The following is a 10191-nucleotide window of genomic DNA, read 5'->3' as shown; positions in this document are numbered from 1 at the left end:
CATCGCTACGGTTCCTTACTGTTCTCTCCCTTTTTATCAATAACTCGGCCAGAGAACCATATGATACTGCCTGGTACCACCTAGTATTATCATATGGTACATGCATCCTTCGAGTTGTCCTTTGTTGCATGGCGCCATGATACCAAATAATGTCAACTTGTATTATTTGGTACCACATGATACCAATTGGTATTATCTGGTATCATACTAGTGGTATCATCTAGTATTGTATGATACCAGTTGGTATCATCCGGTATCATACCAGTGGATATCATGTGATACCATTTAGTACCTAATGAATACTGTATTTGATACTGGATGATAGCATATCTTTTGGTATCACCTGACACTTGTTAATACTAAAAGGTATCATGTGATATCACTTATTAACATATGATATTGTTTATACTATCTAGTGATATATGTTGATACTTGCTAATACCATATGATGATACATATCACTAGGCTCAGCTAGCCACTAGCATCAACTTGTTCCTATACGGTGCATGCAAGACTGTCGTCGGTGGTAGTAGGCTCATCGACGCGCTCAGCTCGGACAGCCGGAGCAGCGCAGTTGACAGCTACAAGGAATTCGCCATCATCCCTGGCGACCTCCTCAAGACCAACGCGACAAGCACCAAGTCCAAGATAGACGGCATGCTCCCAAACGGCGGCAACGATGCCACGACGCGGTGCCTCCGGCCATGCCAAGCAGTGTACGAATGGCGTCGACACCGTGGTAAAGAGCGGTCTGCATAATTTATACATAAGAACGGTATTCCGTCCGCTAGTATAAAAAAGGGTTTTTTTAAGTATAAAGAACATAAAGTTGTGCTAAGTGGAAGTAATATTGATGCATTGGTCTGCATTTAGCATGATTGTGGATTCAGAGTGCAGAGTTTAGGGGTTGTTTAGCTCCATGTCACATCGGATATTTAGACACTAATTTGAAGTATTAAATATAGACTAATCATAAAAATAATTACATAAATGAGAGCTAATCCGCGAGACGCATTTTTTTGTCTAATTAATCCATAATTAGCAAATGTTTACTGTAGCATCATATAGACTAATCATGGATTAATTAGGCTTATTAGATTCGTCTCGTGAATTAGTCCAAGATTATGGATGAATTTTATTTATAGACTACGTTTACTTGTCCAAACATCCGATATGACAAGAGGCTAAAATTTAGCCCATAGAAACAAACACCCCTAAATAAAGTTTTGAATGGGAAAAACACAAATTTTACTTTGTTTTCTGTGCATCTCGCAATGATCGTTCAACAATGGGGTGAGACATATTTATAAATAAAAGATAATTTTGGAAATAAAAATTTTATATATGTCTTTTTAGTGATCTAAAAATTAAAGCTAGAGAATAAATTTTGGTGAAAAAATAATATTATGAGCGCATTTCCTACCCAAATGGGAGTACTTTGTTTAATGGTGATCTGGATACTGGAGGGGGAGAATCTACACAGATTGGAGTACTTTGTTTACTGTGCAAATCAAACCAAACATGCACATGAATATAAATTTTGACGGAGTATTGTACTGTGTTTAATAGTTTCGTGTTGCTTCTTTCAGAGCTGTTCTGTTCATCCATTCATACCAGCCCAAGCCGCCACCTTCCTCTCTCTCCCCCTTCATACTCGCCGGAGCGGCGACTCTCCTCACCTCCCTCCGCCCCTTGTGATCTCCGAATTCCCTTCTCAGGTTCCGAGGGCTGGCCCGTTCCTTCGATCGACACCCCAGCATTTTCCATATATCTATCTAATATCTCGAGTGAGTCCATCGCCGGGGTTGCCGTCCTCGCCTGTTTCTGTTCTTCCTTCCGGTGAGGTGAGGACTCGGTTTGGTTTGATCCAGGGTATCAGAAGGAGTCATCTAGGTGATTGATTGGTGGGAGGAAAGGTGAGATCTTGCAAATGTCTCTTCTTTTGATCCTGCAAAGTTGTTTTTTTTTTCCTGTTAAATCTGTGCCGCCGCCGCCATCACCCGCGTCACCGTCCCTCTGGTGGCGGACGCCGTAGCTCTCGTCATGGGCGAGTACTATCACCTCTGGCTGTCCTGGTCCTGTCCGGCCACCACAAATAATCCGCCATGGATGCGCATCTTTTGCAACTGCAAATCTGTTATGAGAAGGGCGCTGGGACTGTGGGCTGTGACTTCGTGTCAATCGCAAATTCGCAATAGGCAAGGCACATTAATGGATTTGATTTCCTCTCGAGCACTTTTGAGACTTTTTGATTCAAAGCTGAAGCGTGGGTGGTAAAGATGGATGCCTTTGCATGCAAAATTTGCCCAACTAGATCACCGGAGTTGGAGACTTCTGGAACTGGATCCTACCGTCGACGGCACGGTGCAGTTGTCACTGACACGTGGGCCTGAGGTCACTGGGCCCACATGTCAGCGACGAGATTCTCTGCAGTCAACTGCAGAGGATCTCAAATCCTTCTCCTCGGGGGAAGCTGGTGTAGATCACTTGTGTGAAAACGATGTGGAAATTTGTCCAGATCTATGAGTTGTAGCTTTTGTGATTTGAGGATTTACCCATGACGGCTCTGCCGTGCAGGAATTGTGTAGTACTGTCTGCTGAGTAATTTGGGAGGAAAATTTGGGGTCATGGTTGACTCATTTGTTCGTTTGATTGTTTCAAGAGTGATAGACGAATAGTTTTAAGGGTCATCTCAAAAGATTTTTTTTGTGTAAAATTTACTTAACCAGCTCTTTAAGGAAAGTTGTTCCATACTTCCATGCCACTTTCTTTTTTGGTGCTGATAGATCAGTTGCTCTACTCAGGTCCTCAGAGAAAGCCTTTGTTGAAAGGAAATACTATAATATCTTTCAAGCAGCTCTTCGAGGTAAGATGAAGCATACATTACTTTCTACCTGGTATCTCACCGTCTGCCGTCTAAAATTATATTGGTTGATTTGCAGAAGCCATGATACCTGCTGTAAAGCTCTCTCCTGGCCCTGTGGCCTTCTCTGGCACCAATCTACGGTCCAAAACGGCTTCGGTTCCATCTGTCTCAGGTCTCAAACCATCAAAATTTGTTGTCTCTTCACTCAGACCACTTTACCTTGCACCACTAGATGGCCCAGGAGCTGCTGAGCAAAAGCCTCGGAGGAAGCCACTTGAGTTCAAATGTGCTGCTTCTGCAGCTGATGACAAGGAATCCAAGACTGAGGTGGTGCCAATCCGCTCGGAAGCTGCTCAGAAGCTAAAGATCTCCATATATTTCGCAACATGGTGGGCGCTTAATGTGATCTTTAACATCTACAACAAGAAGGTTCTCAATGCTTTCCCATACCCCTGGCTTACTTCAACTCTCTCCCTTGCCTGTGGCTCTGCGATGATGCTTGTGTCATGGGCTACACGCCTTGTTGAGGCCCCCAAGACAGACCTAGATTTCTGGAAAGTCCTTTTCCCGGTGAGTGGAATCATCCTTGGCAGTTATTTGAATTGTGCTTCTTGGGCAAACACGAATGATTTTGGTTATTTCAATTGATGAAGGTTGCTGTGGCTCATACAATTGGGCATGTTGCTGCAACGGTGAGCATGTCGAAAGTAGCAGTATCATTCACACACATTATCAAAAGTGCAGAGCCTGCATTTAGTGTTTTGGTATCAAGGTTCCTTCTCGGGGAGACGTTTCCGGTGCCTGTATATCTTTCCCTCCTCCCAATCATTGGTGGATGTGCTCTTGCTGCTGTAACTGAGCTGAACTTTAATATGGTTGGTAAGTATATATAAGTGTATGTTTTTTCTAGATTGATGCATATTGTACTATATCAACCATTACAGTTGCAATGTTGATTTGTAAAACTACGTGTAACCATGAATCAACTTAGGTGGTCACTTTCGTAATCAATTTGTCTTTAATACTATGTTTTAAGATAAAATGACTTGTTAAATGAGGAGTTTGCCCTATCTGGATGTATATGTTTGTAAGGAATTGTTATTTGTTTCAGGTTTAAACTTACAACAATTAATGATAAGTAATGACTAATGATAGCTATAACCTATGAACCTTATCTAATTTATATGTTACCAATACGGGGTCCAGAATATTCTCATTCCTATTAGGAGACACATGGTTAAATCCTTTGCTTTCAGTTCTTCCTAAAGTTCAATGCTTATATTTATGTTTAAGAACCAAACAAAATAGGAGTCATAGGCTTTGCACTGGTTTTCAATGGTCTTGCTCAGATTAGGTGAGGCAGGTATTCTCCTGTTCTACCTTTCTTGATGTTAATAGTTGCTGCTTTTCTTCCCACCAGGATTCATGGGTGCCATGATATCAAACCTTGCATTTGTTTTCCGCAACATATTCTCAAAGAGGGGCATGAAGGGGAAGTCTGTCAGTGGCATGAATTACTATGCCTGCCTATCGATAATGTCCCTGGTCATACTGACGCCATTTGCTATCTCTATGGAGGGCCCCCAAATGTGGGCTGCTGGTTGGCAAAAGGCTCTTGCAGAAGTTGGCTCTAATGTTGTCTGGTAAGCAACCATCCTTCAGAAAGTACTAGGAAGTACCATATTTTTTCAGTGTAAAATTTGGTATCTCCAGTTACTTTATAACTCGAGGTATCAAAATTTTTTATTATAATTTTGGTACCTTGAGGTACTCCCAAGGATGTTAAAATTGTCTATAAAACAAATGGAGAATTCTGCAATTTCTATTCCGCGATTGCAGTCATAGTTCTGTACTTGCATTACTTGGGTTACTGAGTATGATCTTTACATTATTTTCGCCTTAGGAGATATCATGCATATATTTGCATGTTTTGTGGCAATTTAACACTCTTTACAGGACCAGTGCTTTTTACTGTTATCCTGGATATTGTTAGACTTCTGAGTTCTGACAGAATGGAGTGCCATGTTGTGCTGGATATTTACAACATAGTACATCATGTACCGCGACACTCAGTATTTTACTATATATTACTTAAATGTTACAATGCTGTAGGTGGGTTGCTGCACAGAGTGTTTTCTACCACTTGTACAACCAGGTGTCCTACATGTCTCTGGATGAGATTTCTCCATTGACATTTAGCATTGGCAATACAATGAAGCGCATTTCTGTGATTGTTTCGTCAATCATTATCTTCCACACACCTGTCCGCCCTGTCAATGCACTCGGAGCTGCCACTGCCATCCTAGGCACATTCCTGTATTCTCAGGTAATTTTGCTTGCCTTAATATTTCGTTTTGGTTGTTCTTCCCTGCACAAACTTTCTTTTCACTGTATGGAAAGGATGCCATTTTTGTATGTAGTCTTTTTCTTCACAAGTGCATGGTTTATGACATAGACATGGAAACAGACAGCTACTTTGTGAATCTGCTTAATTTTCAAACCTTTCTGCACGATCCTAGATAAGATGGATTGAAAAGTGATATGTTAGTGTCAACTGTAAGCCCACGAAGAGAATTTCAGTCCCTTCTTTTCTTATAGGAGACAATGGCCTGACTGGAAATGTGCGTTTTCATTATTGACTAGGGAGTAAGTCTTAGAAAACATAAGGGAGTAAATAAGACTGGATAAGCTTCTGCTGCACCTAACTTATTCCTCCCAATGTAATATTTATCCTAAGTATTTTTTTGCTGACATTTTCTTTACTTTTTTTTTTCATTTCTGATGTAGGCAAAGCAGTGAGGTCAAAAGGATGGTATGTTCAGGGCCATGGATGAAGAAGTGATCCATATGAAGAATTTCTCTGCAGAATCAGTAGCAAGCACTGAGGCAAATTTTGTTTGTGCAAAGTATCTTGTAGATATAGGGGAGGTTAGGTTTTGATGTTAGATCATATTAATAATGGCTTATGTTGCTCTTTTCTTTCTCCTTGTTAGTGCAAATTGAACTCGAGAAGGCTATGAACTGTGGTCGAGTGTATCTTGAAATAAAAACTGAATGGAAATTTTTCGATGTTTCATTCTGTGCGTGGGAAGGTAACTACCATCCAAGTCCCAGGTTTCAATAGTCGCTGCCATACAAATATGTTGCAATTTCTCTGAAATGGTTTCAGGCATGGAGCACTTGGTTTTAGGTAATTGTTGGTGCAGCACCCTGAGTAACAAAGCGGGTGATTGTTTGGCTTATCACGTAGTTACAAACGAAAAATAGTTTGAAATAAAACTTTTATATATGTATTTTTGTGATCTAAAAGTAAAAATAAAAGTAATGCTGAAAACAAATTTCTGTGAAAAAAAAACTAAAATCAGCTACTCTTTTAAAGTTCTTAACTGACCTACCTGTTTACCGATTGGGTTCAGTTGAAGGGCACGTCACATCACGTCTCATATTGTAGCCATGAAAAAAAAGGCTCGAAGGATATGCTTGATGAAACAAACTGTTCGTTAATTTTGGACGATACAAGAGCATAAATGATTGTTTTAGCCTGGAATGTGGTATGATTTTTATGATAGTTTAGCTTTTAGCATTAATGCTAAGAATGTATGTATATATATACACACACGTACTCTCTCGTTTCACGATATATAAGACTTTTTAATCTTGTCTATATTAAATATAGATGCTAATGAATATATATACATACATATATTTATTAATCGATGAATTTAGATAAAATTAATAAGACTTACAACACAAAACAGAAAACAGAAATTAATCGATGAATTTAGATAAAATTAATAAGACTTACAACATAAAACAGAAAACAGAAATAATAAGCTCTAGTTATAAATTATTATTTATTTATAAATATATCGTTTGATCCTATCGCATCGAGGAGAATCTAGTTGATGCATCTGTCCATTACGTGACTAGAAAACCAGCAGATAGCTCCGTGGACCTGTTTTTGGCACCGCGTGGCACAGTCGAAGGCCAACATTTCGCTTCATCTATGGTACTACTATTTTGGTTCAGCATTTATCAAAGCATATACTACACAAATTGTAATATGAACTCTCTGATGTAACCAAACATCTGACTTAGGAGAAGATTTCAAAACCACTCAATCAAATTATATACACTAATTTTATAGTAAAATAGGTCTACATAATGTAATAAGTGTACGATATTATGTTAATACTTTTGAAGGGAAAGACATCTACCATCTGTTCTTTTTATAAACTAAATACCTGGAAATTTACTTATAGTCAAAGTTAAAAAAACTGACCAATTTTTTTCTAAACATAGAATATTTAACAGAGGGTACTCGATTGGGAAATATCAGCTACCCTAGACAGAATTTTGATCAATTATTATAGTATACATAATTTTCCTAGATAAATAGTAACAGTTTTACCCTACAAGTTAATGATTTGTTTATGTAAATATGGTCCAAAACAAAATAAAAGGTTTACCATTCGGTGCCATTGGTTTTCGCTTATTATTGCACCAGGTGCCTGATCAAGACCAAAAGATCGGCTGTTCCTGCTGCACACTGCTGTTGAGTTACTTTCTTTGATCAAATTATGTCGTTGATAAATGGTGAATGGAATTATGGAATCCAGCACAGGAAGGTAATTTCGAGCATGAAACATAAACAAAACAAAAATGTTATTTTAGGTGTAAACTTGTGCTAAGTGTAAGTAATACTGATGCATTGGTCTGCATGTAGCAGTGCTGTGGATTCATAGTGCAGAGTTTAATAAAGTTCTGGATGGGAAACAACCCAAAAATTTACTTCTTTTTCTGTGCATTTCGCAATGATCGATCAACAATATTGTGAATCTACACAAATTGTAGTAGTTTGTGTATCGTGCAAATCCCAACCACACATGCACATAAACTTTGACGGATTATTGTTGTAGTGTGTTTTAATCAAGTCTCGTGTCTGTTCATTTTGCATTTATTTTGCCACGTCCTCGGTGCTGTTGGTTCCATCCATTCATTGCCAGTAACTAAAGAGATGCAGAATGAAATCAACAATTGTTGGCACGCCACGTGTTCCCAGAGAATTCAGTTTAAACTTGCAAATTGGAAGCTACTTAATTGTTTGTGACTGTGTAGCTGGTCGAGATGTTTTAATTACATGTCCGGCATATTTGGAAGCTACTTACATTAGTTACTTGGATTGGCTTATATGGCTAAGATGATTTAGGCGTGTTCGGCTGCGAGGAAAATGGGAAATAAATTAGTACATAATTAATTAATTATTAATTCTTAAAAAAATATAAAATAATTTAATATGATTATTTAAAACAACTTTTATATATAAATTTTTTTACAAAAAATACACCAGCTAGTGACATGTGCGCGAAAAAGAGGAGATTTAGATATGAACACTATAAACACGGCCTTCGATGTACATGTCGATCTCAAATATATATCGTATGTTTTTGCAGTTAATGGTTCCACCCTGAAGATGTCATCCGAGGAACTCAATACGTATATTTGAGATTAACAACAGCAAGATTAGATTAACTGAAAGCAAGCACGGTTACAGAGGACACACCCAGAGGCTCTGTCAGTTGGAAACTAACAAGCTAGCAGCATGCCGTAGACATGGAAAGCCAAAAACATCAGCTAGCATACAAGCATTCAGCCCCTGCCTGATCGATCCTGCAACTAAAACACACACCCTAGCTAGCTAGCTACTGATCATGATCGATCTGCAGTAACCTAACCCAGGACTACCAAAGCTAGCTAATTAAGCTGAGCCTAAACCAAGCTAAGCTAAGCACGCATGACCACATGGCATATCATATGGTCTAGCTAAGACCTAAATTATTATTGATTGGTAATTAAGGTGAGCTAGAGCTCGACACTTACACTAACTACGATCGAGAGGACGACTAAACAGCTGACTGACACTAGCTAGGACACTGACATGGAACTGCATGCATGATGACGTACGATCGTCTAGGACTTGGTCTTGTACTTGGACTCGTCGATGTCGACGCCCTCCCTGGCGGCGCGCTCGCCGCCGGCCTCGTCGTTGGTGCTGAGGCCGCCCTTGCGACCCATCTCGCGGTACCCCTCCTCCCCGATCTGCTCCTTCCTCGTCTGCCCCCCGCGGCTGCGCCCTGCACATCACATCCACGCATGCACGCATGCATACAAGTGAGATTTACTTAGTAAAGATTTAGTTATATTGGTGTTAATTACAGATGGTAGGATTGGATCGATTGATTGGTACCTTCGGCGAGGTGCTCCTGGGCCTCGAGGCTCTTGCCGCCGGTGCCGCCGGGGACGACGGTCTGGCCCTCGCGGGCCATGCGGTCCAGCTCCTCCCTTCCCTGCTGCTGCCCGGACGCCATTGCTAGCTTGCCGAACGTCTGCTGCACGAGCGCGAGAGCTGACGAACGAAACGGAAGTATATATGTACACTGGCTGGTTCGATCGATGATGATGATGAGCTGATGGGTATGGATGGAAGACGACGACGCGGCGGCGCTCTCCTCTTATAGCCGGCGACGGGCGGGGAGGGGCCGGCACGTGTCGCGCCGACGCGGACCGCGCGCCCGCGACACGCGTCCTGGGGGACGCGGCCGGAGCGCGACGCGTGCTCTCTCTCGCTCTGTGAGGTCTCTCTGCTTGCGCCAGCTAGCGCGCGCGCGCGCGGGAGCTCGCCGTGCATGGCATACCGGTAGGGTTTTGTGCTCGCACCACCTGGTCGAGGGCAAAAGCCCATGCGTAGACCGGCCGTGGACCGTGTCCAGATTTTTCCACCTCGCTCAGCAGCTGACTGCTTTAATGTGCAAACTGATAAAGGGAAAGAAACTTAAGAAAGTGGTACTGCGAGGGGATGTTTTTGGTTCACATGTGATTATTTTTTGCTCCGTGGTGTCCACGTATTATTTAAATTTCCCATGTATTTTCGCTAGATGTTTTCCATGTATTGACAAATTTGTCTGGACAGCTTGATGACATTAGACAGAATAAGGGAGTGAACAATTATTCATATCACACATGTCATCTCTTGAGGCATGAACAATTATTCATTTGTGGTTTATTTAGTGATTTGTATGCTGTTTTGAACCGGCTAGGTTTTATCAAAAAGAATAAACGTACGTGGAATTTTTTTCGAAGGGACCAGTCTATCATACTTCCATCTTCAGGTTGCCTAGTATTTGTATACAAGCTAGAGGCATGCATGCATCAAAGAAGTTTTCGTGCAGCATGGACAAATCCAGCATTGTGTTGTGTGGGCTTCAGCGCCCCCATGTTACATCTCTATGGAAATAAGGAGAAAAAGAAGAGAAAAGAAAGAGGAA

At 40.9% G+C, this 10191-nt stretch overlaps 2 protein-coding genes across 3 annotated transcripts; one reads left to right on the top strand and one right to left on the bottom strand.

Moving 5' to 3' along the window:
• The first annotated feature begins 1594 nt into the window (after window positions 1-1594).
• Window positions 1595-5975, top strand: LOC102718549 (glucose-6-phosphate/phosphate translocator 2, chloroplastic-like). 2 transcript variants are annotated; one of them, XM_015837300.2, is made up of 8 exons: window positions 1596-1916; window positions 2805-2866; window positions 2943-3038; window positions 3168-3436; window positions 3520-3745; window positions 4287-4509; window positions 4979-5192; window positions 5654-5974. In XM_015837300.2, exons 3-8 carry the CDS (start codon window positions 2948-2950, stop codon window positions 5663-5665), a joined length of 1035 nt encoding a protein of 344 aa, XP_015692786.1. In that variant the 5' UTR covers window positions 1596-1916; window positions 2805-2866; window positions 2943-2947; the 3' UTR covers window positions 5666-5974. The 2 variants fall into 2 exon arrangements, with proteins under 2 accessions (XP_006654288.1, XP_015692786.1); XM_006654225.3 differs by having other exon boundaries at window positions 1595-1916; window positions 2943-3436; window positions 5654-5975.
• Window positions 5976-8836: 2861 nt separating this feature from the next.
• Window positions 8837-9253, bottom strand: LOC102718269 (embryonic abundant protein 1). Its single transcript, XM_040524678.1, has 2 exons — window positions 9114-9253; window positions 8837-9000 (listed from the first exon to the last, which is right to left on the bottom strand). Exons 1-2 carry the CDS (start codon window positions 9232-9234, stop codon window positions 8837-8839), a joined length of 285 nt encoding a protein of 94 aa, XP_040380612.1. The 5' UTR covers window positions 9235-9253.
• Window positions 9254-10191: the final 938 nt, after the last annotated feature.

This window comes from Oryza brachyantha, chromosome 5 (genome assembly GCF_000231095.2).
Source record: "Oryza brachyantha chromosome 5, ObraRS2, whole genome shotgun sequence".
NCBI lineage: Eukaryota > Viridiplantae > Streptophyta > Magnoliopsida > Poales > Poaceae > Oryza > Oryza brachyantha.
This window is presented reverse-complemented; position numbering and strand designations above follow the sequence as displayed.

What these genes read in the sequence shown, in the direction of transcription:
- LOC102718549 (XM_006654225.3), top strand. Translation starts at nt 2,948, where the DNA reads ATGATACCTGCTGTAAAGCTCTCTCCTGGCCCTGTGGCCTTCTCTGGC. An exon ending in TCTGGAAAGTCCTTTTCCCG is followed by an intron (nt 3,437 to 3,519) that starts GTGAGTGGAATC and finishes CAATTGATGAAG; the next exon opens with GTTGCTGTGGCTCATACAAT. An exon ending in GCTGAACTTTAATATGGTTG is followed by an intron (nt 3,746 to 4,286) that starts GTAAGTATATAT and finishes TCTTCCCACCAG; the next exon opens with GATTCATGGGTGCCATGATA.
- LOC102718269 (XM_040524678.1), bottom strand. Translation starts at nt 9,234, where the DNA reads ATGGCGTCCGGGCAGCAGCAGGGAAGGGAGGAGCTGGACCGCATGGCC. An exon ending in CCAGGAGCACCTCGCCGAAG is followed by an intron (nt 9,001 to 9,113) that starts GTACCAATCAAT and finishes TGTGATGTGCAG; the next exon opens with GGCGCAGCCGCGGGGGGCAG.